The 26,989-nt window shown below is 43.9% G+C and overlaps 1 protein-coding gene across 1 annotated transcript in view; it reads left to right on the top strand.

The window, feature by feature from the left end:
- The first annotated feature begins 630 nt into the window (after window positions 1-630).
- Window positions 631-26,989, top strand: part of CFAP77 (cilia and flagella associated protein 77) — an 87,643-nt gene continuing 61,284 nt past the window's right edge. The window contains exon 1 of the mRNA XM_090021929.1: window positions 631-732. Within this exon, the coding sequence (XP_089878055.1) occupies window positions 655-732 (78 nt within the window). The 5' untranslated portion in view covers window positions 631-654. The remainder of the gene's footprint in view (window positions 733-26,989) is intronic.

Raw genomic sequence — 26,989 nt, 5'->3', positions numbered from 1 at the left:
GGAACTGCTGCTGCCTTATAGGGTCCTAGGAAGGGCCTGAGCCCAGGAGCTTCTGGTGCATCCGATGGGCCCCTGGGCACAGCCCACGTGCTGCTCCGCCCGCACGTGGTCGCCCGCCCCGCCCCTTGTTAGCGTCCTGCGTTGCCGCGGAAACGGGCCGCACCATCCTCCCCCGGGGAAGGGGGGGGCTCTTCACTGAGTGTCACCCGCTCCCCACCACCAGCAAAGGGGGGGCACTGGCGGCCGTCCTGCCGTGTGTCCCCATACCCGTGTGCCAGTCTCCTCTCCCCCACCCCACTGTGGGGCTGCCCGGGGGCAAGAGACCCCCCCCCACTTCCGCCAAGAGGCGCGCTCCCCCCTAGCAGGCGCGGAGTGGTACATCCGAGATGGGAGTGGGGGGGAAGGAGGGAATGGGCTGCACCATCCTCCACCAAGGAGGGGGGCAGCTTCATGGATTTTCCTCCCCACCACTTGCAAGGAGGGGGGGCGGCTGTCCTGGCACACATCCTGCCCCCGCGCGTCTGCCTCCGCCGCCCGTCACCCCGCTGTAGGGCTGCCTGCGGGAGGCAACCCCCCCCCAGGATGGAGTGGTACATTCCGAGGGGCGGGGGGGAGGAGGTGCAGGCAGCCGCGAGCCCCCGGGATCCCCGGGCCATGGCTGCAGCCGCGGCGGGGACCCCGCGCCCCGCGCCCCGCGCCCGCCGCCCCGTGCACCGCCCGCTCCGGGCCCAGGTGAGCCCCAGGGCCGGGCAGCCCCTTCCCTTGCGAGGCAGAGGGGTCCTGGAAGGGTGCTCGCCTTCCCTTGCGGCCGGCTGCCCCCTCCAGGCACGAGGGGGAGCTCGGCCTTGAACCTGGAGAGGCCGAGGAGCAATGCCCCGGGCTTGGGCAGGTGCCCGCCGTCCCTCGTGCGCCTACCTGGATGTACGAGGAATGTCCTGGGCAGCCCCTGTGCCAACGGGAGGCCAGCCGGGCGACCGCCGGGGCCCCAAACTTTGCAAGTTTTTTTTTTTTTAAGGGGGGGGGTTGAAGTTTGTGCAAGGAAGTGGCTCTGCTTGCATTTGATCACGTGGCTATTTCTCTAATTCCCCCCAAGAATATTAAAAAGGTCCATGCTACAATGGTGGGGCGTTATAGGTCATCCAGATTAAGCCTCTAAGGGCCCCCACATGACTCTCTTGCCCAGGGCCCCCAACACCCCTACGGCCACCACTGGCAGCACGGCCCTTAAGTGACAGCGGCAGCATTTACAAACGCCCGGATGGGGTAGATGGAAGGCACCTGGTGAGCAGTGCTACCAGGCCATGGGTCAGAGATTTGGAAGTTGGGAGCAGATGCCGTACAAGAGAGAGTTGCTAGGCGTGGAGCGTAAACCCTGCGGCTGGTTGGTATGTTAACAGCTTCCTCTGCTAGCTCTAGGCCCACCCAGGAAGGTTGGTTCAAATCCCCAGTGTCAGAGAGCTAACTACAGGGCAGCGGGTCACTACTGGGCATCAGAAAATGCTGGTGCTGAGTTCTCGCCGGGTTTTTTTGACTGCAGAAATGCATGAGAGCTGGGGTTTTCCTCTTACAAAGAACTCAGGCTGCAACAAAGAGCGTTTTAATGCAACGGTCCTGGCCAACCATCCTGCCCTGCAAGGCTGATTTCTGCCATGGCGTGTAGATGAGGCTTGAGGCAACTGAAGAGTTCAATCCTCGAGCCACAGACCCATCTGCAGGAGTTGCAGGTCTTCCCACAGGGGAACGTCAGCTGCAGGCTGGGATTCATCTGCTTTTCCTTCCTCTGCTGTCTCGTCTTTGCCCTGGGGGTGAGATGCTTTACCTTGAAACGGGCTGTCACTTGCTTGAGGTTGGGGCACCATTGGAGTCTGGTGGCAGCCAGCTCCTCCCAGCTTTTGATGTGAGCATCTGTTTTCTTGAGCTCTGCCTTCGTTGTGTCCCTGTAGTGTTTCCTCTGGTCACCGTGAGATCCTAGTCCATTATTACTCTGGATTCCTGTTTGAAATCTTTGGGTTTGTCACACAAATCATGTTTGCGTGCTGAACAGTGCTCATATTGCATGGCACCCGTGAAAGGATCACAAAGGACCAGTTAATGCCCTAGAGACAGTCAAGCCACTGAGCTGCAGTGATGGGCATGGGTGCCTGCAGGTGCATGTCTGTACGCTAGAGCGCAGCATCTCCCATACTTGTAGCAGGAAATGCCTGAAGCTGAGGTGCAAAAACACCTTTGAGCCCAAAGCCTCTGGGCAGAGGGGATCCATGGAAATACCTGGTGGTTACCTGTCCTTAGGGCTTTGAAACAACCTTCTTACTGGGGCCAATAGGTTTACCAGTGAGTTGCTAATATATCAACCACCAGCAAGATTTACATGCTATGCATAGCAATTGTAAGAGCACTGCATACAGCAAACAAACAAGCAAGTCCTCACTATTTTAAGATAATTCAGGAAAAATGCATTTGAAAGATTATGCAGCAAGCATCTCTATCAGGGAAAAATAATTGCGTGTGTGTGTATGTACAGGGTTGGGGGGAGTTGGCACTGAAACCACAGGCATCAAAATTAAAAATTAATCTGGAGCCATGCACTTCTCACAAAAATGAACAAAATATTAGAAAATAGGTAAATGATGAAGGAAACATTGGCCCCTTTGTGTACAATGGTGACACCCCCTTTCTATTATATCTTTCTTATGCAGTTTTGTGTCTTGTCATTAAAAAGGTCCAAAATACTAATAGAGTAAGTTTGTCTTTCTACAGAACCTTGTGTTTTTCAAAGAACTTTGGAGATATTAACTAGTTGAGCCTCCTTGCCCCTGGGAAATAATAAGGGATAGACTAACCTTGCATAACACTGAACTGCAAGCCCTGGATATAGCAGGTGTTTGCCAGTACATTGCCACACTGAAACAATACGGGAAGGTGAGAAAGAAAGAATCCCTGTATCCAGTTGTAAACTTAGGGGGTGACCTGCTTGACAAAATATAATGGTCTAAAATTAACTTTTTGCCAGGACACTACAGTTGCCCATGTCAGCTGAACCTGTGACCACGATATGCAGCTGAGGGTGGAATTGGAGAAGGGCACAGCCTTTCAAATCCCATTTCATGTCATGATTAAAATGAGCCCAAATTAAAACTGTGTCTGAACAGTTTGGAGGTCAGGTCTCCTGTAGTTGGTGATCCCATCAGACTTGCTCATGTACAGTACACCAGCTGGCAGTGCAAAGCAAGGCTGGCTTGCTTTTGACTAAGATAAAAGTGGGTAGTATGCATCAGGACTGAGTTAGAACTGTACTGGAAAAATTGCTCAGCATCCTCTGAAGTATGTCTGTAGAGTTAAACTCTTGCCTTTCTGCTTATTAAAATGCAACCAATTTTAGAGTATACACAACGGTGTGTGATATTCTTCTAGGCTGTGGTTTCTCAGCTTTGTTTCTGTCATACTTAAGAGAAGGCCAGCAACTAGACATAATCCATTTGAATCTTCGGGGAGACTTGGGGCAGCTGGATTTCATTTAATAAACTAAGCATCTCTCACTAAATACATATACGTGTATACACACATATCACTTTGGTACCTGATAGTTAATAACACTTATTATACATTCAGTCCTTTGAATGGGACTACTCAGCCTAGCCTCTGTCCTCTTTTTCTTCAGTCAGTCAGCCACACTCACTTCCATAAAGCTCTGCCCATGCACACAAGCAAAATAATAATTAAAAAAAAAAAATCACCCTCTTTCTGGGGATTCCCTTTTTCTGCAATTCACAGACTGGCTCCAACTCCACCCCAGCAGTGGATGCAGAGATGAAGGAAACCACAGATGCCTACACATATTCTAGCAGTCGAGTGGCTTCTCCTGCCTCTGTTTTTAAGAATTTGGAGAGCCCTACATATCAGAAGGTCAACAGATATTGGCTTCTGAGGCATGAAAGAGTAACTGATTGTCTTTTCCCACCCCCGGCAGCCAGCTGAATTACAACTTTTGTCCTCTTGATGGCACTAGCAGAATAGCTTCAAGGATTAACCAATTTCTGGGGGGAAAAAATTTGCTGACCTATTAGTGTTCCTCCCACGGTACTGTAGGGCTCTGATTGCTGGTGCTTAGAGGATGAAGAGGAGAAGCAAGGTCTACCTCAGTCAATGCCAAGCCTCTCTTGAGTCAGCAGCATTCAGGCAAATAGCAAGCCGTTTGATTCACTCTGTATTTTTTTCTCTCTCCTTGCGGGGGCAGTCTCTCCTGCTTCATTTCCTCATTTTACTACAAGGGATAGTAGTGCCATTCACACTGGTATAGTTGGGGCTGTCTCACTGTAATTAAGCTTTGAGTTCCCCTTGTATTTCCCCTCTTCCCTGCCAGAATGCAGAACTTAGTCTTTAAATGTACAACGTTTAAACATGGCAAAGAAAAAAAATATTCAGGTCTTGTGGCAGCAAACAAATTGACTTTAAAATAAGCAACCTGGTGATTTTGTAGTGGCGATGCAGAGTCAGCTTTTTGGTTTGGTTGTGTTCTCATCTCAAAAACAGCTTAGGACAACTCAGACTTTTTAGGTGGTTCATTCAGTGGATCCTTCAGGTGCACAGTAAAATAGTTCCTTTTATTCAAAATCAGTCTTGGGACCAGATTGCAATGAGGCCTCTCTGAAATGAAACGTGAAAGATTTGATTAGAACACACACAAATAGGTCATGAATATATACATACAACTCACAAATATATATATGATGTGATTATATATACTCACCTATAGTCACGGTTCAGCGGTAGAATTCTTATCTACCATGTGGGAGATCTGGGGCTGATTCCTGGATGTGCAATAACTATAGCTATCAAGGCTCTAGACTTGGTCTGGTCTTTGGATACCGTCTCAATGGCCTAACATGGGGATGGATGATCTGGACAGCCTGCACTCCTCCATACTCCTGCCTAGGCATATGGATCAAAGGTCTTGGTGACCTCCCATGCATATACTATGATCCAGAAGTATTGATGGTTGCCTACTAATATACACACACACACACACACACAGTGAGTTTATTTTATTTATACACCCCTTCCCCCAAAACAATGAGTCAACACCTTCCCTTTTATTAGAAAAGTGGTACAATAAATATGTAGTTGTGTAACAGTTAAAGTCAAGATAAGTTAAGGAGTAGCTAACAGTGTATTGGGTAAAAATGCTGCTTTTCACAATCAATCCACATATTTTCCACTAAAATAGGTATAAATGACTAGGCTGCTGGATTAATTTTACATTTACTAAAATATACATAGGGGTAATCCTACAGTGTATAGCATTAATTATAATTTATTCATCTGTGTTTACTTTTTACAATATTATATTGACTTCTGTGGGAGCTTTGTCTTTTTAAGGATGACCAAATTGGGCTGAGAGTTGTCCGTCACTAGTGCTTGGTTGATATTGTTTTCATCTCTGGTCTAGGAGACTGTCTATTTGAGTCCAGCTTTATGCCTTGTGTTTATGCCCAGTACTGTCCCTGCAGCAGAGTGGAGTGGATTTCTGAAATAAAAGGATCTTTTTTTTTTAATAAGACATTTTAAAACTGCATTCTGCCTATACCTCAGGTATCTTTATAGGCAGGACTTGAAGATTCAAGAGCAATCTTTAAGCAGAGTAGGCGATACTCTTGGCATCCTGGATAATATCCCTACTCCCAGGGCTGCCTTACACAGGGGGTTTACTTTATAGTAAACTGTGCTGCAGAGGTAGAAAAAGATCTGCGTCGACAAAACACGACTATCTAGCATGATGCAACTGGCAGATTACTGTGGTGTTTTCATTCATGTTAGAATCTATAATAATGTCACTTTGCACTAGGTTACATTGTAGTAATGTTAGTGGTTGCCTCCCTGCTACAAAGTGATTTAGCTGCTTCCAGGTGCCTTTCTACAAGGCTTTGCACCCTCCTCCAGCTGGCTGATATCCCATGCGTGTCCTCTACTGTTGTGAGGTCGTGGCTACTAAATGTCATATCCCCCTTTAAGTGGTGCTGCACAGACAGAATTGATCCAAGTGTACTAGTACACCCCAGGAGCATGCATTTTCTTGTAGCCCTATGTGAGGTTTCCAGCTACAGTCATGCAAAGGTCCTGGAACTCCCTGCCTGCTAGGGACAAGAAAAAGTTCAGGAAGCCCTGACAGACACTGGAAAGAGATGGCTGAGCAGGGTCACAGCGATCCATATTAAAACAGAGCCTATGACATCCACATACATGAGAGCAAAGGATAAAACCCACAGTACTTGAACCACTTGTCCAGATGTTAAGAGTTGGCTGATGTCTCCTTGTATGAAGATGCACGTGGCAGCCAGGGAACTCCGAAACTACGGAGGCAAACTGGACTCCTGGCACACCAGCCTGAGTCATGCTGTCCCTGACAACTCTCAGACTGCCTGCTGCATTTCAGAGGAGATTGCTAAGCACTATTTTGTTTGCCTTTATAATAAGCTATTGGCAATACATGCTGTGATACACACCTGTTTTTTTTCCCTGCCCACCACCTCCAAAGATGAATGCTCCCATCATGGGAAAGTGAAAGCCAGTAGATTTTTTTTTAATTGGAGTCCTCCTCACTTCAATTTACAGCCTCCTTCCATTTTGTTAATGGCACAGGGAACTTTTAGCTCATCTGTAGTGGATATAAAATGGGATTATACATACAAGAAAGGCTCTTACATTGTACATCATTATGGTCTCATGTTCATTTTGGGGGCTAAAATTGCTTAACACTTCACAGAACAAGGCTTTAAGCTGGGCACATGGCCGGCACAGTCCAAAGCCATTGCACTGCCATTGTAAAGTCAAAGGGCCTTCTGCATCTGATGGACCATTGGGCTATCATTGGTCAAGGCACACCAGTTCCTGTAGCCAGTGGTGTACAAGGGAGTGTGGTTGTGAGCCTCTGGCTCCCCAGCTCAAGTGACCAGGTAGTCATTTGCAACTGGGTTGACTGGGAGCAATCTTTATCTGAGTCCAAAGCAGGGCTGAAACTCATATCTATGGATAGCAGGATGTCATAACCACTCTGTCACCAAGCCCATCGCTTCTGGTCTACTTGTACATACATTTGGAGATAATAATTTGGAAAGCACTATAATGAATCACAGAAAATGAAGGCAGAAAGGCCCTAGAAGGTCTGAGTTACCAACACAGAACCCCTGCCCTGCTAAGGCCTACGAGCCTTCACAGAGATCTCTTAAAATACCAAACTATACTGGCCTCTGTAAATTGAAAGTCAGGGTCCCAGAAGTCAGTATCCACAGCACAAAAAAATGCACAGGTTTGCCAGTCCTATTAGTGAAAAAAAATGAGGTTGGCTTTGGAGCTAGGATAGTAATAATAATAATCATCGTAATAAAGCAACGAATATGCTGTTCTTTTTATTTGCCTTCTGGAGCTGTAGCACTTCAAGTTCACTTTTTCAAGCTTTTCTCTGCAGCGATGAGAACTAGAAACTTTTTAAACACAAGCTACAAAAACTCAGGCAGTAACAGAATTCCAGCAGCTGAGGTCTGAGAGCAAGAAAACAAAATATTACAAAAGGGCATGTCTAGTCTACACATTCATTAATGCACCATAATTACACATTCAGTTTAGTATCTGTAATAACAGGTACTACCTTAATGTGCAGTAATCGGTGCTACCATGCAGTAATGCTGGCACATGATTTTTTGTGAAGCTAATACACAGTCAACCAATCCCACTGTGCACGGTTTTTGCCTGCTGCGTGAATGTGCAGTAGAATTAGTCTAGTGTGCACTGAGCATCTTGTGTAGATGCACTCAGTGTCACTGGAATTAATGCCATCTGCACTGGCTCTTGCAAGAGCGATGAAGCAGGCCAAGGAGACCAAATGATTTTTCTTAAATGGGAGAAGACTACTTCTTCCGTGTCTGGCTAAGAAATTTTCTGCAGGAAGCTTGCCCTGGTACTGCTTATGATGTCCCTGGTTTGTGGCTACAGAGAAGGCTTCAGTTCTCAGGTCCAAAAGTCTGGAGCCTTTCCTGTCGGTTCCCCCAGGATACAAATACCAAGTAGGCTGGAACTGTTCACTATATGCAGCACCCAGCTTGCTTGCTTGCTTTCATAAAGCCTAAATTATTAATAGTATCAGGTACCCCTAAACAGTTCTTTGTTTCAGACCAGGACATTTTGGAAGGTCAGTGCAGAAAGTACTATTATCGTTTGCCTAAGCAGGAACCGTTGGAACAAGAGGATGACAAAAAGAGAGAAACTGAGGAAGGACATTATGGTGCACGCTGTGCAAAACTAGGAGATTTAAGTTTGAGGAGAGAGCTTTGTGGAGGGGGTGGGGAGGTAGGGAGGGAGTAGGGGAAAGGATGCTTATTTAATCTTATAAAAAGCACTAATCAAAGCCATGTCTTGGTACACCAGTAAGTTAATTATGTGGTATCCTTGTTAGCTTGGATTTCATTTTTTTTGTTAGTGAACCTGCCTTACAACATCATTACTGGTTTGTTTTAAATTTGTTTAGGGATTTTTTTGTGGTACTTCCTCATTAGGATTAGAATAATGATCTAACATTTTAAACTCACTTTGCATCATTTTCGACGCCTTTTCCAAGCCACTCTCATTTCTTATGGACTCACTGCACAGGTATAGCCATGTGCCCCGGTGAAACTGGACCTGTAATGTAGTCTCACTAACTCCCTTTTCCATTGCACGAGCCAGTAACACAGAGCCAAGACTCTCTGCTTACCTTTTGGCCATTTGGTTTTTTTCAGGTTTTTTCTTGGCAGGAGAAGTCACCCTCCCAAGGAGGCCCTGCTTTTTTAGCGCATCAAGATTCAAAACTGCACCTCTGCTTTGTGATGCTCGTGGATTGATGTCTTCACAGTGGTACTCAGTGTAGTAACCTTCCCACAGTTGTATGAAGGGCATGCTTACAACAATTTAACAACAATATTGCTAGCAACTGATAAACAAAACCCAATAAGCTTTGAGTGCTAAGGAGATTATTGCTCCTCCTTCTCAGAATAACCCAGACCAGATCCCAGAACCTTCTCTCTGGCAGGGAATACCTGTGAAAAGGGATCGAGCATGAGAGCAACGGAAGGCTAAGTTACTAGAATAAGGGCTTCCTTTGAAAAAAGTTACCACCTCGGCTGAACTGAACAAACATGTTCCATAAGCAATTATACCGCACTTTTAAAAAATGGTGCAAATATACTGCCTCAGTGAAAGGGGACATGTTAAGAGATATTATGAGCATCCCTTGATCCGTAAAACAAGCATGGCATGTGCAGTCAGTGTATGATTTTTGTATTTCTCAGCCATGAGTTAGAGGGATCAAGCTAAAATGCTAATTTAGGTCCTCGTGATTCATTCAGTCCGTGACTTCTGTAGGTGGGCTGCCAGCAAGGTTACCAAATATGACAAGGATTGTGCAACTAAGATCGTTGCCCACAAAGAACTGGAGACTATAAGCACCTGAAGTAGCTGCCCTTGGTTTTCAGCTTTGCTGGCTTAAATTATTGGTCTCTCTCCTACTTCAAGCACAGCCTCAATTATTCAGAATTTACATACCTATTTAAAAACTGGTTTGGGGGCCAGATCTCAGTTTGTTTTATTCATATGAGTAATCCCACCAATATAAACGGGAGTACCCGTGTGAGCAAAGCGAGCAGACTTTGGCCCAGCGTTTTTGTTTGTTCGACATTAATGATGCTATTTACCCAAATTCACTGCATGAGGTAAGCATTCTACCTTCTGGGCTTATTGCTCAGAGACACAGAGGATTAATTAGTGTTTATACAGTGCTTTGAGTGCTAACTATTATTATGACATTATTGCCTCTAAAGGCCAGTGCTGAGTTTTTAAAATGTGTTCCTAAAAAGTATAGAGAGTGCATTTCAGTAATCTGTTAGCTAAATACATTAGTGTAAAGCAGGGTAATTGAATAATCATTAGGTTAGTTCTCAGCTTTATTTCTCAAGTTCACTAACTTCTAAGGGTTTCCTTCTCAGTTTCAGCTAATCTAAGATTTAAAACAAATTATTTGACACACTAGAAATTAAGTTCCCAGTGTGTTTCAGCACCACTTCTTACACCACTGCCGTCAGAATAAATGCAGCCTTTCAGAAAAGTAAGTGCAGACTCTTTCTGCCTGAAAACACTGCATTTTCCTCCCAGTCATTTAGAGGCACCGCCGAGTTCAAGCTGGAAATGGACCCTGTAGGTCAGTGGGCGGAGGGGTCAGTACAACCCGCTGTTGCTCACACGAAAGCAGTGCATAAAAGAATGAACAGGAGCGAGTTCTTAACCTTTATGTGATGGAAACAATACAAATTGGTGAGGCAAATAAACCCACAAACAATGCAAGGTAAAAATCCTTGATGTCGTTGAAGCTCTTCTATGTTCGCGTGTTTAATACAATGGAAATAAAGGCTCAAAGGCCCTTTGATTTAAAGTTGCAGTATTAAAGTCAGGCAGCACAGTAACAATGATTAGATTGGATTGTTGCATTAGTCTACGTCTAATGGCTGTGCTGTCATAGCGGCGGATGCCTGCCCAGCCTTTTGGGAGTCTCCAGTACTGGAAAATCTCTGAGAAAGTAAGCTAAAGGGGGCCAGAACATAGGCAGATGAGCAAAATGGGCACATGGAGAGCCAAGCATGAAAAGTTGTACCCCCTTCCCGCAGTACAACTGGAGCAATGTCAAAACTTTAAAATTTTAGGATAAGCCTACAAGTCAGGGTGGACTGCTTGAAAGGTTTAAAAAGCTGTTGAGTGAGCATAAGCCCCTTTCTGGTGTAGACCCAAAACTCTCTCAAGCCAAGAGCTTTCGCTTGGTATTCTCCGATGTATTCAAATCCCAAATGCCTCACAAAACTCAAAGGGTTTGAATCCCTGTAAAGCAGAGGGGAACATTTTCAAACATTTCCCAGCGCCTAGAACCATACATTTTTTCACTTTTCCTGTTTCAAGTTGACTCCAGGCTTCAGCTAAAATGGGATAGCACCCCTTACTCACATCCTTAAAGACAGTCAAATCATATACCTGAGAAAGGGATACTTTAGACCCAGTTAAAAAAAGAAAACCTAAAAAAACAAAACTCAGAAGAACACAAAAGCTTTATCTTCTGAAACCAAAAGTCCCCCTGTGCCCATCCACCCATGCTTCTCAGGCAAAGCTAGAATTAGGCAGCTTGAGCATACAGTAAAAAAGACAAAGATGAACTTGCAGCATCTGAAAGAACTACAATATGCAGAAGGCACAAACCCCCCCCCAACCCTCTCAATAACCCAGATACATTTCTTGTTCCCTGGAAGGCAGACTTAGAGCACTGCTTAGTTTTTAAAGCTTTTACTATAGTTGGAATAATTCTTCCCTCTTGCCCCATACCACATGGCAAAATGTAGATCAGACCAAATGGAAGCACAAAAGTCTTAGAGAACAGCTTTTTATTTCAATGTCCTGCAAGTTAGTCATGCTCTCTTGTGGACAAATCCCACACCGATTCACTCAGAGCTGGACACTATGGTCATTTATTGCGTCTAAAACCTTTTGGCATCTTGCACAATGCATGTTCTCACCTTGGGTACCCGCTATATGCAGATTAGAAGAAAAAGTTCTGACTTCTGGGAGTTGTTCTGTCATCCTAACCTTTTAAACGTTGGAAAAAGAAAGTATCCTGCATTGTGACTTTTGTATAAGCACACCTTCCAATAAAGAGCCCTTTTAGAGCACCGCTGTCACATGCCATTTAGACCAGCACTTCCAATTTCCAGTAAGAGCTTTTTACAAAACTGAGGCTCGGCAGAAAAAGTTTTAAATACCTGTGGAAATTATTTTTTAAACAAATAGACCTAATCTCTGGTTGAAGATCCTTTAACCACCAAGTGAAACTTGATTGATTAAAAGAAATGCTGACTTCCTGTAATTCTCAAGAAAAGAGCAGGAATGTGGTGGGGGGGAGCAAGCAAGACAAACCAAATACTATTTAACGCATAGAAAAACTGGACTTTTCAAAAACATATATCGCTGGAATAACGGTAATGGGATGTCTTTGTAGACAGTTTGATTGTTCCGAGCTGCCGACGTCCCTTTAAGTTTGCTTTGCTACGACTCGCGCAGATTGCCTTCGCGGTTGCTACTGTCCTTTTCCATAATTCCCCCGAGACAGCAATCAGCTGGCCAGGAGGCAATTGTAACTACAATAATTACCATGTATTATAGTGTGTTAAAGCACTAATACACCCTGAAATGCAAGTTTCCTCACACATCCAAGAGAATGGCGTATCCAGGGCTAGCTTGCGTTTTACCCGTCCTCTCCTTTCCTTTCCACGCTTAGCCCCTGTTGTGGGCTCCTTCTCCGTCTCTGCCTCCATAATCAGCAAGATAAAATTGTTATCAGATTAGCCCCAGCAATGAAAAGCACAGTCCCGGATCACACTCGCAGTTAGTTAGCATTTAGATAGGCTGGGACAGGGGTCTGTACAATAGGCATCAAAGCTGAACTCTTGGTGCAGCAAGAGGGATTAATTTCTTTAACCAACATGCCTGATCTGGCCTATCTCATTACCCTGCCTTGTCAGTGTCGATGTTAGATTTGATTGAAGATTATACCATTTAGTCCTTTCTCCTGTTTTCTACAGAAATCAGGCCTATTGAATTGCACATTCTTCCATGGGCCCCTGTCAATACTCAGTGGCCTGAGCCTCTAATTCTGCTTCATTTAAACTTCATCAACTTTTCCAATCAAGTGGAAGGATCTGAAATAGGCTCCGTAAGCAGAAAGGCCCTTTTTCCTTTTGTCAGATAATTTATTCTGTTTTCCCTTCTTTCCCCCCCTCTTGCTCTCCCTCTCCCTCTCCCTCTTTTTTCTTCTTTTCGCTCCCTTTCCCTGATGCTGAAAATGAGATTACAGTATTTAAATGACTATGATAATCAATCGGGGGACCTTGAGCCGAGATTGAGGTTAATTTTTCTTAGCAGAACAAAGAAGCGTGATGCCTTTGGGGATTTGAAGGTGCAATCTGTGTTTCATGCTTGTGTTTTTCCCCCCCCGAAATTGCAGTTTTAGGAGTCTTTTCTTGTTACTAACTAGGCAGTGGTTGTGATTTTTAACAGAGGCAACCCCTAGGAGAGAAGAAATGTAATTTTGAGCTGATAAACAGCTAACGGCCTTCAATCAACAATTTTAATAGGAAAAAAAGTCACTTACATGGTGTGACTACAGAGCTAATGAAAGTGCTATCATTTACCTTATTTATTTTTAAACACACTTTGAATAATTTTCCACGATGTTCTAACTAGTAATTACAGCCTACATTGTGCAGTTATAAACTTTTCAATGAATAGCCCTTTCATTCAGCCATATTCGACACTTGGCAGCTTTCAGGTACCTGGGAAAAAGTTGAGACTTGGTTGTGGTTTTGCTAATCGGAAATGGAATCCCTATCTTATACCTTAATACCTGCACGGAAATGGCTCATTAAATCATTAGATAACGTATTTTGGGATGTAACATGCCACCATTCACTCTTATAGAACTTTCCTCTACCCTTCTTAAGAAGAGAGCAGTATCTGTTTCTTTGCTTCCCTCCCAGCTGTCTTGTCAGTGCTGTTTTACATGCTGCCACCCAATGTTATCTTTTATTTGTGTCAGGAGAGAGGATTTGACAAGTTCCGTATACAATGTTCCTTTGGCAAGGAAAATTTTTCATACCAATTTTGAGTAGAAAATGAAACCATCTTTCAACAGAATGAGCAACATCATTTTTGGACAGACTTATTATGAGAGCAAGCATCGCAAAACTTTATTTCCCTACACGATCCTGAAAATCCTGAAAAAATAATGCATATTTTATATATATAAAAAAGATGGTTTGACGCCATCAATTTACTTTAGCAATAAAAAAAACCTGCAAAACGTTGTCAGGTAACTGCACCCCCTCTTTGCTAATCAGATGCTGCTGAAATTGGTTGCATCATAACGTGGCTTTGTTTCAAATCTTTTAAACTGTCAGAAGCTTAGGAAAGGCAGATGCACTTCAGAAGTTTGTCAGCATTCACCAAGCAAAGCTGTCATTAGTCAAGAGCAGTGTAGGCTGAGATTTCCAAAGGTGCCTAAGGGAGTTAGGTGCTAGCTTCCATTGAATTTCAGTGGGATCTAGGTATCTAACTCCCCTAGGGTCCTTGGAGAATTGCAACTATAACTTCTGGCTTTCATATCAACCCTCAGTCCAAACCTCTGAATAATCCAATTAAAAGAAAAGGTCTAGCAGTTAGTCAGAAGTTCTATTGTCTCATTATTTCTTTGTACTCCCCCGTCTGTCTCTACCCACCTGCATGCCTTGTGTTAGGCTTGAACACATGCTCCTTGGGGAAGGGGCTGTCATTTGTTTGTGCATTTGTACAGAGCCTGGCACAACACAGTCCTGGAGTGCGACTAGGTCCATAGGCACCATTGAATGTATATAATCAGATGTTAGACAGCCACATTACTATCTACTCAAGACAAATGCGAGTTGAAAAAAAAGAATTCTTACAACCATTTTTTTTTTTTACAGCCTCTATCAGTCAGATACAGATTTGTCCCAGTGTTCAGGGGTTTTAAGCAGCTTATAAAGAGGTAGGGACCAGATTCTGCATGAACTACGTATGAGCACAAGAGTCAAGACAAGGCAATACGTAATGCCACAAGACCTGTGGATGGTGGTGCATGGCAGCCTCCAAACAGAACCTCTTCTGTCCCTCTGGGGTTTGCCGTTTCGGCAGATACCTCCCAGCAGAGTACTGCTAGATACAAAGCAGGAAGGAAAGAAACTTCTTGTCCATTTTCAAGACTGAGAATCGGCCAGACTTATGTGCCTTGCTGGTGAGTTTCTAAAAAAACCCAATGTTTTCTCTTTTACATTAATTTCACTGACAATAACAGAATCTCCCAGATATCCAGTACTTTCCAACGGAGTAAGCCGATTCTTTCAGAAGCGTCTTTCACCCTTGCATTGTCAATACAGTCGCTTCCTGGTTGACTACTCCCGCCCTGCCTCCCTCTCCCCTCCACCCGTTTCATGATGCTCTTGCTGCCACTGAAGTAAATGCCAATCCTTCTGTTGCCTTCCCTGGGATCTGGAGCGTTCCCTTGGCCTTCTTCATAATTACGCCTTAAGTGATGTTCACTGCAGCTGGACAAAAGCACTGATTTCCGGGGAAGTGGGGGTCTGACCCAGGGTCCAGGTCTGGAGCTGTAGCCACTAAAGTAGCTGGGCTGTTACAAGAATAGCAGCCCTACTGTATCACTTGCACACAGTGGTTTAGGACCACCGGAGACATGTCATTATTGATCCAGCGACCCTATGCCAACGTTCAGTTGCAATGACAAGCACTGTTATCCCTTCCCCTGTCCGTCAAGGAAGCTTTCCATTGGTCATGTCACTGCTAGCCCATGTCCCAAGATGGGACTTCAGGGAAGAAGAGCCACGTGGAAACCTTCCACACCAGCAAAAGCGTGAACCCTGCGCATCTCAAAGATTTCCTCTTGCTCAGGAATTTTCCTTCAGGGTGACATTCATGCAAACAAAGAGCTCTTCCTGTGGAGAGCTCCACTAGAGCCATTAAAAAAAAAATTAGATCTTTGGCAGAATACTAGACATTTCCCAGGATAGGGCTCTTAATGCATTTCACCCTTGCTCAAATAAGTGGCCCACCGATCCCTTTCCAGTCACTGTGCACCTGAAAGCAGCTAGTTGAGTCTTTCTAACCAAGCTCACTTTGGGCAATGGTTTGCACTGACATTCTTCTCTCTTTAAGCAAATATTGACTCACCATGGGGAAATTAAAACTCCATTAGATGTTGCCACATTGTACAGCAGACCCCATTACAGCGGTCTAGTTGCAATTAATTGGTTTCCCTCAGATATTATTTAATTCAGGGAAGGCGCGGATAGAACGGAAGGACAAGACTGATCTAAACAATAATTTCCTAAAATGACATAATCTAAATAAACTAATGAGGTGATTACATAGTTATTAATCTAAATATAAAGCAGAGTCAGAAAAATATTGGGTACATAACAATTAAAAAATGCAGTAGAGTTATTATCCATTTTAGTTATAGTCATCATAAAGCAAACAACATTTGTGTGAAAAAAATGGATGATGGCTTAGCAGGCTAATTATATAATTTATGCAAAAAAAAATCTGCTACTTCAGAGAATACTGGTCCCTGTTTTTATTTGCTCTACTGTTTGTGCTGCTTAACTATAACTTGCGAACACCCAGATTCAAGGAGTCAGCTGCATATTTGATGCTTTAAAAGGCAACTGACAATTTGACATTTAAAAATCAGAAGAAAGTAACTGTAAAAGGAGACAAATGAGCAAACAAGTATCATGGCAATATATAAAATGCATCAGATGACAACATCTGCATTCTCAGTAGCACTAAAGTGCCCAAAGCACAGATCCTTAGGTGAGCAGGCTAGGAAGCAGGCCACAGAAGGGCCACCTGACAAAAGGGGGCCAAAATGTGTGGCCTATAGAGTTGTATCACTGCTCAACGCAGCATCTCAGATATGCCCTATAAAACTGCAGTCAGGAGCTGCTCCAGTCTAAGGCATCTATCTCCCTATTATCTGAGCACCCCTGGACTACAGAAGTAGCTGAAGAGCAGCTGTGCAGAGAATTGCATCACCCTCTTCTATGCAACTCCTCTGCGCAAAGCTCATTAGTGCAGATTGTGGACATGATAACAGCCCTTGGCTTGGTAAGAGTAAGTTAATAGGCCTTATAAATATTTTGAAAGATACTTTAGGAAAATTACTGTGTGTATATATAAATATAAACTACGCAATTCTGTAATCAAACTTCAATGTTTAAGATTATTAATTTGGTTAATTATTATCACCATCCCCTTTCAGGTGTACTTAGCACTTGTAAACATCAGGAATCGACAGCCCTTGAAATTACAATGCTACACTCGAGGCAGAAGCATTGCAAGAATCTTTCCCAATGGCTCCTGCAAATATTTCTTAATTTTGATAATCAGCCTGCAGGTCATAGCAGTTCAGATTGGGAGATCCACTCAGTTCTCCAGGGCTTGCAACTTAAAACATGTTGTGGGGAGGTGTCTGATGTGGACACTTGTCCCCTGGAAACAGATCAAGACCAGACTTTAAGGGAAAACATTGTGTGTGTTGAAATTTCAAGTCGTTTACAAAAAACCCCCAAAACAGTTATAGCGTCTTGACACACAAGTACATGCCTTACTAAATATTGTTCATTCTGTAGTATCACATTGGTCACGTGTTGCTATGTTAGAACTTTCCCCTTTTTCGGACTACTTAAACACCTGTAACTTGCCACATGTATAGTCAGTCATTCATATTTATATTTTTTAAAACTTTTATTGGGAAACCAAACATTTTCTGGGGAAAAGGGTAGAGTCTCAGAAGACAGAAAATATGAAAGTAATCTAATTATTGTTCTCTCTCATTCTGCCCTTTTTGGCTGACCAAACTCATTCACACAGGCTATTGAGAGATGGTCATCATTTTGGGTATAACTTGTGCAAACCCAGCTTTTGCCAACAACCCAGAGATGTACGATCCTGGAACCTACGTGTAACCCCTTGAACCATCCTGTTCCTTGGAATTAGTTCTGGTTTGCAGATGCAACTTCTAAGACCTGCTTCTGCCCCTGTTGACAAGCAGAAGCAGAACTGGACACAAAAAACTCATTTGACAGAATCTCTTCTGGGCAGTCTGCATTGCTGGTTGGGTGCATCCAAGGGAAGTCCTTGGACTTGCAGTATCTCTATGTTAGATAACTTATTCAGGGGTATAGGTTGTAGCCATGTTGGTCTAAGGACATATGCAGACAAGGTTCTTTGGGTAAATCTGATATCTTTTATTAGACAGACTTAAATAGTTGGGGAAATTCTTTTTAGCAAGCTTTTGGGTGTAAGTACCCTTTGCCAGGCTGAGGAAGCTTCTACAGTTGGTGTGTGCTCTTCCTATTCATTCCATTGAGGAAGAGCACGCACCAACTGCAGATGCCTCCTCAGCCTGGCAAAGGGTACTTATTAGGGCTGTGCAAATCTTTGGGTGGCAATTCTGTTCAGAGGAGATTCGGCCAGATTCGGAGATTTGGCTACCGAATCCAAATAGAATCTGGGGACCAATTTAAAGGTCTGAATCAATTCAAAGCTCTCCGAATCTTCAGAAAAGATTCGGAGAGCTTTGATGATTCAGGCAGTCCCCGGCAGCTGCAGCAGTGAGCAGCAGCTGCCTCAGAGCTGGTAAGTACTAGGGGCAAGGGAGGGGACCATGGGGAGACCCCTGCCAGCCCCCCGACCCCTGCCCACCACCCATGGGGAGGCTGGGGGAGCAAGGGGGGAGTCAGGGGGCTCATGGCAGAGCCCCCTACATAACATGGGGCAGCAGGAATCGCCCCTCACCCGGCAGCACCCAGTGAGCTGGGGCTTTTTTTTTTCTTTTAACAAGTGCTGGGAGCTGGGGCAGTCATTGCCAGGCTGGGAGGGGGCAGAGGATGGGCCTGGCTGATTCAGAGATTTGGCTGAATCTCCAAATCAGATTTGGCTGAATCGAATTGGAACAGTGATTCAGATCACCGAATTGAATCACTGTCCCCCAAATCGGCTGAATCCGAAGAGCAAATACAGCTTCGTACAGGCCTGGTACTTATACCTGAAAACTTGCTAAGAAGAATTTTTCCAACTATTTGAGCTGGTTTAATAAAAGATATCAGATGTACCCAAGTTGTTCTCTAAGGCAGTGTTTCAGTTAAGTTGGCTTCCTACTTAATTAAGCAGAGTATACTTTGCAGGCTCTGTATTAATGTCCAGGTGCATTTTCTCTTGCCATTATCCTCCAGAAATGCACAGGACTTACAAATTTACCTTCCTTTTAGGAAGGTACTTCCTTTTACCTAACCTGGCCATCATTGTTTCAAACATTTCAAAAGCATCCAGTGGCAAGGAATATCAAACCAGAAAGAAGCCACTGCTTATTTACCTGTGGCACACCTAGTCACACTAGGCCATTAAAGTAGGTTTTCTAGAGCTGTGTCCAAATGCATGCCAAAGCTCAGACGCACAGGTCTGCCATGCTTCCCTTCCCCATCCCAGTTCATTTCTTTCTGGAAGGAAAATCCTTTTCAGTCAAAGCACCTGGAATACAGAAATCGGTGTCAACAGCAACGATTTGCTGGAGACAAAAGGCAGGCATCATGGGAATCTCAAATGCAACTTACAGGTTAGTGGTGGTGATTTCAGTAGCATCTGTCTGGTGTTAATGCCCCACAAGGTCTTTAATTTTCACCATCACAGCTTAATTGGCTTAGCAGTTTTTCTAAGAGTATTGCATAGACAGATATCATAATGGATACCTAATGAAACCTCATTTATTCTTATGGAGATGAGGGGCATGAAATTATTCACATTAAAAGGGTTTCAGACGAGCATAACACTTGCAGCATATATATCCAGAGAACTTGACAAATCAATCAGTAGGCTTGATAGAAAAAAACTCATTTGGATTTATGGACACTCAAGATTTGGCTCAGTAAGATTTAACCATATTGGTTTTTCTAATTGTTACAGTAATTAGAATCATCCCCTTTTAAAGGGTTGAGTATTTCATGCTTGCTTGCTTTCAGCTCACTCACCATTCAAACTATTGATCCATTCATGCTTTTTCTGAAGTCAAAAGGAGTTTGGGTATCGGCTATAATGGGAACAGAATTGAACCTTGTGTTTTCCAGTCTTCAACATTAAGCTTTTGGAGTCCTATGTCTTGTTTTGTTGCGTCAGACAGAGAACCCCTTCAAGGTCTGGCAGATATCCTTGCAAAACTTTCCCCCAAAACACAAAGAGGATGTTTACAGTTTTCAACACACCTCAGTTGCCTGAAGTGATGGGCCTGACAGACAAAACTAAGCCGTTCCGTAAGTGATAGATATTGGTGCTTAAAACTCTATGGTGGATACTCAAGTATCTATAAGTGAATAATAGGTTTCCTCATCCAGCGAGGCACAAATTAAATGCAATGTTTACATTAACAGGTATATCAAATAATCCATATTTAGGTTAAGAAAAGTCAGGCATAGGTTTGAGTCATGGCTCTTAATAGTCCAACAGAGTTTCCATGATAGGGATGGTGCCTGTATGCAGCTCCCATTTTGTATATTTGTGGTTTGTAATATACAGGGTATTGATGCAAGAGGCAAGCCAGTGTAGCCTGTCCGGACAGAGAGGACCTTGGGTTTGTTAGGAAAAAAATAATAATAATAATTAAGCTGGCACACACCCAAATCAGCAAAAATGGGGAAATGTAGATGTGGATCCAGATATCTCTGCTCAGATCCACCCACTTAACACACTAAACCAGGACTTGCTCAGAGCACGCGGAAGTTTGAGTTTGGATCCGATGCTGGATCAGATGTAGCGACTCAGACTCATCTCTTGCTTAACAGCAGTGGTCTTTGGGCCACCGCTGCTTTCATTGACATCTATGCAACGCCCTGCTTTCAGCATCTGAGAGTAGCCAAGAGCAGAATCTGGACTTCTATGCTGGCACTTGCTCTGAGACTGAATTTCAGCATTTGGGAAACAGTACCTTCCAATTTCATGGTGAGCTCTGCTCCCTGAGGTTTCTCCTCTGAAAAAGTGAGATCCACCAAGCAGTGATAAGAGAAGTGGAATTGCCCGTTTCAAAAGATCCATGCAAATATTTCCCTCACGTGCCCCCCCGCCCAACAGTTTACCACCACCAGCACTGAAGAGCCTATTGATAAAGCCATACCACACCATACAAGCCTGCACCATTTCCCCCTCCCTGCAGAGCTACTAGTGGGTGACAGTACTTTTGATTGAAGAATTTAACAAGTAATTCTAAATTGGAAATTTGGAAAACCTGTGATCCTATCTAGCATGTCTATCCTATCAGCTGAGGCTTTGTGCTTTTGTTGGCTTGAAAACAAAAGGGAAGAAAGTGAACACATGGCAGTCTCAAACTAGAAAGAGCTTTGCTGTAAGAGGATATTGAGTTGTTTTATAAAGCCCAATATTACGCTTGAATTATGCCTGAATAGGGAGAAAGGACATTGTTAAAGAGTCCTAAACATTGACCATAGTGGATCCTCTTTCTTGCAAACCCTTCAGTGATGTTGTTTTTGGCTGTAATGATTTGGTATTGTATTTATAAGCCGACAGGGTAATCCAGAGAGCAGCAGGAGGGACGGCTGCCTTAAATAAAGCTTTACAATACTGCTAATTAAAATGATCCTTCCTCTCTCTGTGATAGCTAATGAGACAGAAAGAAGAACCAGGGAGGGTTAATGAAAATGTTGCCATGCGATTCCTTTTTGTAATTGGTCTTTTTAATGTTTTAATCTCCTTTTGGGGTTGGGGGGGAAGATTGAGAGGATTTTTCTTTAAATCTTTCTCATGCAGTAGCTGATGGGTTTTAAATCTTAACACATGGCCTTTGAAGGGTGTATTTCTATATGGAATAAGTGCTGGCAACAAAAAATGCATGCACGTGTACTGGGGCAGAGAGGGCAACAGGTTATGAATTTGAACTGAAAAGGGAATAAAAGCATTTGGAGACCTGTTTTAGTGTACTGCTCCCATGGCTTCATGCGGGCTATTTGCCATGCATCCTTACCCCAAGGACTGAGTCTACAATATAGCTTGAAGAATTGGTACTGATGCTTGATGGTATTTAGAGGCTCTTAGGTCATAGTTCTCTATTAAATGCAATATTTATCCCATGAATATGTCACAGTTCAGCTAAGATGTCAAGAATTCAATTAATATTCTCTTTAATGGAAACACAATGCCCTAACCTTTTAATACTATTAAGCATGTCCCAGAACCCCTCCTTGTTAGCTTCGCTTCTGTAACTTTCCTCCACAGCTGATGCCTCTAGCCACAACGGGATAAGGAAATTGGGAGGAGAAGGGAAAAAAATAGAAAGATTTGCATTACTTGAACTAAGCAGACCTGGATTTCTGTGCAATGCACATACTCACCTGCAGTTAATCTTGGTAAAACCCAGCAGTTTGGTTCACAGGAGTTTAATGCAAACATCTTCCTCACCCTGTTGTTCAGTTCCATACGTTTCAACTTTGGCTGGATTAGAAACTTAATCAAACCTCCCAGATTTTGCATAAGTTTAGGTCAGTAGTTTTTAGTGAAACTATCTATCTATCTCCTCCCAGGCACCAAGGACTCATACATAAACTGGGCCTCTGCACTCAGTGAGATTATTCACGTGTATGAAGTCTCCTTTTATGAGCAACATATGCAAAAATGTGGAACTCAAACTCTACATTAACGGTTGGTTTATAGCTACTTATTCATGTGCATCAGTACATATACTGTGCTCTGTAACATTTTTTTTTTAAATCAGTGACTGAAAGACAAAATTATTACTGAGAAAGCACGCAGATGATATCAGGCCTGATGACCGGTAAATAATCAGTAAAGAGGATATGTCACTGATGCAGTGTGATTGGATCACTCGGTAGATTGTATGCAAGCAGGGAAAATGCATTTGAATACGGCCAAATATAAGTTTCAACACGTAAGAGTGAAGACTAAATTACACATGCAGAATGGGGGAGTGTATCCTGGGAAGCAGCAACTCTGAAGGACTTGAGGTGATGATGGACAATCAACTGACTTATGAGCTCCCAATACAGTGCTGTGGCCAGCCGGGTCAATGGGATGTACTAACAAAAGAACATTAATGTAATCTTTTTGCTCCGAGTTAGCTCTCCATTGGGCAGTGGTGCAACCAGCATGTCCAGTTCTTGTTTCTACACTTCAAGAAGGACATTGAAAAATTGGAGACTTCAAAGAAGAGCCATGAGACTGAGTCAAAAAATTGAAAATATGCCTTATTGTGAGAGATTCAAAGAGCTCAATCTGCTTAGCCCTTCAAGGAGATAATTACATGTGGTGAACAGGAATTTGATAAAGGCAAAGGTGCAACAAGAGCCAATGGCCGGAAGTTGAAGCTGGAAATTGAGCTATTCCCTCTCATATTCATGCTTTGCTAGCAATAAAGATATTGCAGCTGGAACGTACATGCATAACCCAGTTGGTCCTACAAGAGCTGGAGCAGAATCCAGGTTCCTCCTGTATTGGCTCTACTGTGTAACAGTTACGTTTTCCTACCTGCCTCCTTTTCAGGATAGGCTAACTTTTAAGAATTTGTCAAGAGAACATAATCAGCTCAGTAATGTGGAGAGGAGACCCCAAGCCTCATTGCATATTAGATGAAAACCCTCACAAAGTGCAATAAATGAGCACAAGCATTTGTTGTACAAATGGTCAGATGGGGTGTAAAGATATGAGTAGATGATCACATATTAGAAATGAAAGATTATTCAACAGCAAATAAGTGTTCAAAATTAACCTTTTTAGTTAGTCTTCATGGCTAGGGACAGAAGTTATGTATAAGCTAGTTTAAGTGATCAGAAGCTGGTTTAAACCTGTAACAGAACAGAAATTCATAGTTTCATAGTTGGTAGGGTCGGTAGGGTCAGAAGGAACCCAAGCAGGTCATCAAGTTCGACCCCCTGCCATGGGCAGGAAAGAATGCTGGGGTCAAACAACCCCGGCTAGGTATTCATCTAGCCTCCTTTTGAAGACCCCCCAGGGCAGGGGCAAGCACCACCTCCCTAGCAAGTTGGTTCTGCCCTGACTGCGAAGTAGTGCCTCCAGATATCTAGCCTGAACCTACTCTCAGTCAGCTTATGGCCATTATTCCTTGTAACTCCCAGTAGTGCTCAGGGGAACAGGGACTCTCCCACTGCCTGCTGGTCCCCCTTGGCAAGTTTGTAGGTGGCCACCAGATCCCCCCTCAGCCTTCTCTTGTGGAGGCTGAACAGGTTCAGGTCCTGTAGCCTCTCCTTGTAGGGTCTGCCCTGCTGCCCCCTGACCAGGCGGGTGGCCTCCTCTGGACCCTATCTCTGTTGTCCACATCCCTCTTGAAGTGCGGCGCCCAGAACTGGACGCAATCCTCCAGCTGCAGCTTGACCAGTCCCGCCTAGAGGGGGAGGATCACCTCCTTGGACCTGCTCATGATGCATCTATGGATGCATGACAAGGTGCGGTTGGCCTTCCTGACCGCATCCCCACATTGGCGGCCCACGTTCATCTTGAAATCAACAGTGACTCCAAGATCCTTTTCTGTCTCTGTGCTGACAAGAAGGGAGACAAATTCGGTGCACATAAACCAGTTTAAAATGGCTGAAACTGGTTTAAGATAAACCTGGTTGAATGTAGTATCAGACTTAACTGATTTGGGTCAAACCAGTTTATGAAACTTCTGTCCCACACCCCTTCTTGATTCAAGTTATATCACCGTCCCACACCCCTTCCTGGTTCAAGTTAAATCACTGTCCCCCAACATCCCAGCATGCTTTCCAGCCCTGAACTGGGCTGAGGGTTGGGGGGGAGGTGGCAGAGACTGCCCCCCACCCAGGCAAACCCTTGCTAGAGTCTGGGGCCAGGGAAGGGGGTTAAAACTTCCCTTTTCCCAAGTACAAAGCTGCCCTACCCTGCTAAAAGCTTACTGCTATCTGCAACTGTAGACTACAAATCCCAGAGGCACCTGGAAGCAGGAAAAGGAAATGATAAATAACCCTGCAGAGTCCTGTTGCTGTGATTGTAGACTCCAAATCCCAGAGATCTTGGGAGCATCAGGAAGAGGAAGCAAAAAACAACCCATGCTGCCTGGCTTCTGGCTTGTGCCACTGTGGGCATGTGGCTGTATTTCCTGAATCAAAAGTGATCATCTGTCCAGTTGTTTCTCAGTTTAATCTCTGCAGTTTGGATTAACGTGCAAAGACTGAATCAAATTCAGCCTCAGGCTTTTTGACTGTCTGTACTTAGCCTACATGTCTAGCCCTAAATAGAAGAGGGCCTTCCACAGGCAGCATTATGATTGCTTGAAACAGGTGGGATGTGGGTTACAGTAGCCAAGAACACCTGCATGCAGGTGGTGATGGTGAGTGTGCTATTACCACACCTGTGATTTTAATAAGATTTGTTGAGATTAACCAATAAATACAGTCTGCATAGCAGCTCCTTCATGCTTGAAGAAAAAGCAGACTTTGTGCCACATATTTTTATGCAACTACATTCATTATTTATGAATAAGTGGAGATATTTCAGGAAAACAGCACCGAAACATGAGTGACAAGGTATCTTTGCAGAGCAGCGGGTGCAGGAAAATTGCACTGAAGTTGACAGCTTTTTAATATAGACTTGTTATTTCACTGAAATACTGCATGTTGGCATTTTGAAAGTACAAGATGACCTATTTATTAGCTGTGAATCAAACGAATTACATGCTGGAAAATCAAGCTGCATGTTTCTTCCAGCTGGTAAGGTGTTCTGTCCCTCAAAATTTATATAGCTCCAAGAAAACGCTGTAAACCAAGGATTATCCATCACAAAGCATTACAGTTGTAGGACCAGAGCTTATCTTGTATCATCAGGGTACTTTGTGTTTGTTCCAGTGTATGCAATGTAACAGTAATTGTACATGGTTGTAATCCTTTGACTCCCACCATAACAACTTGGCTTAAGCTCAGCTCATCTTGATTCCTGTAAAAAGGACATGTGCCATGAAAACATGGGCTTCAGTGGAAGCTACCCACAACCACAGCTGGACAAGAAAACTCTTTATTTTTAACTTGTGCAATTCCAGGTGTCATCCCTCCCAGAGGAAGGGGTTTCCTCCTCATGTAGAGGACAAGGGCATGGCTCTCCTAAGGCACTGGTGTCCCAGGATACATGAGGATCTCATGTAGCATGTACAGAAAGGTGGTCCCCACTGTCCATTCATGCGGCTCACAGTCTGTATTTAAGACTGAATGCTGGATCACTCATATCAGCAGGGGACATGGAAGGTAAAAAATCAGGATATAGAGACATCAATGTTCCAACCGGCAGTGTCAATTTTGGAAGCTGAAGCTGGATAATACCGTACAAAACAGCCATTTGTCTGACAGCCGCAGAACCATCCAAGCCCTGTCCTTTTGGAATCCCAGCCACAGCCTACACGGTGGGGAGGGAAGCACTTCTTCGGTGTACTGGGAAGCTGGGGAAATGTCCCTTGGAGCAATCCGTCATGCAGAATGAAAGAGGCAGGCTATGATGTTTCCTATTCACTCACCAGGGAGATCACGGTGGATTACGTCTTTAGAGGTAGCATCATATTGTGGATTTCAGTCAGTATTTGTAGTTCAGCAGCAGTCAGTGAATGGCCAGGCCCCTAGTTCAGCAGCAACGCCTTCCAAATCCAGCCACTAGAAAAAATGCATGCATTGTGTGCTGCGGAGAGAACATAGACTGTATCTTCTATTTACAAAAATATCTCAGGCAGAGTCATCTGCAATGTTAGGAATTTACTTGCGGTTTTCCCAGGTTTTCACTGAAGGGGAAACAGCAAGCTTATTGCAACCCTGTACAAGAGATGAATATCAACATGCAAGTGAGACTGAGAGCAGTGTACTGAGGATGTATTGCAGCATGAGAAGAAGCGCCTGCTCCTAAAACCTTCTCCTGGTGCACTGAGGACACCCAAGTCTAATGAAGAATTTACTTAAATTCCCCTGGCAAGTAAAACAAACCAAAAAAAGTGAATGAAATGCTGGAAATCAAGAAGACGAGTCAGCGGGAAAATGTTATGTTGGAAGACAAGGTAACTCAAGAGCAGCTTTACCGTGGCAGGGACAAAGGCGCACATCCAAAGCCACCTGCCTCACTGCTTTACTCCGTGCCAAGGAGGCAAATGCCGCATCTGGAAGAACATCCACGTAATCCAGAGCTTGTCATTTGGAGAGTGAAAACTCAGTCTCCTCTGAGAATTTTGCTAATTATGATTTGAACAAATGCCAAAAAAAAAAAAAAAATCCACATAAAACTAAAATCACTGGGTCTGTTGACTGGCATTCAAATG

The sequence above is a fragment of the Crocodylus siamensis genome, chromosome 11 (assembly GCF_052110815.1).
Source record: "Crocodylus siamensis isolate JL-2025a chromosome 11, ASM5211081v1, whole genome shotgun sequence".
Taxonomy (NCBI): domain Eukaryota; kingdom Metazoa; phylum Chordata; order Crocodylia; family Crocodylidae; genus Crocodylus; species Crocodylus siamensis.
This window is presented reverse-complemented; position numbering and strand designations above follow the sequence as displayed.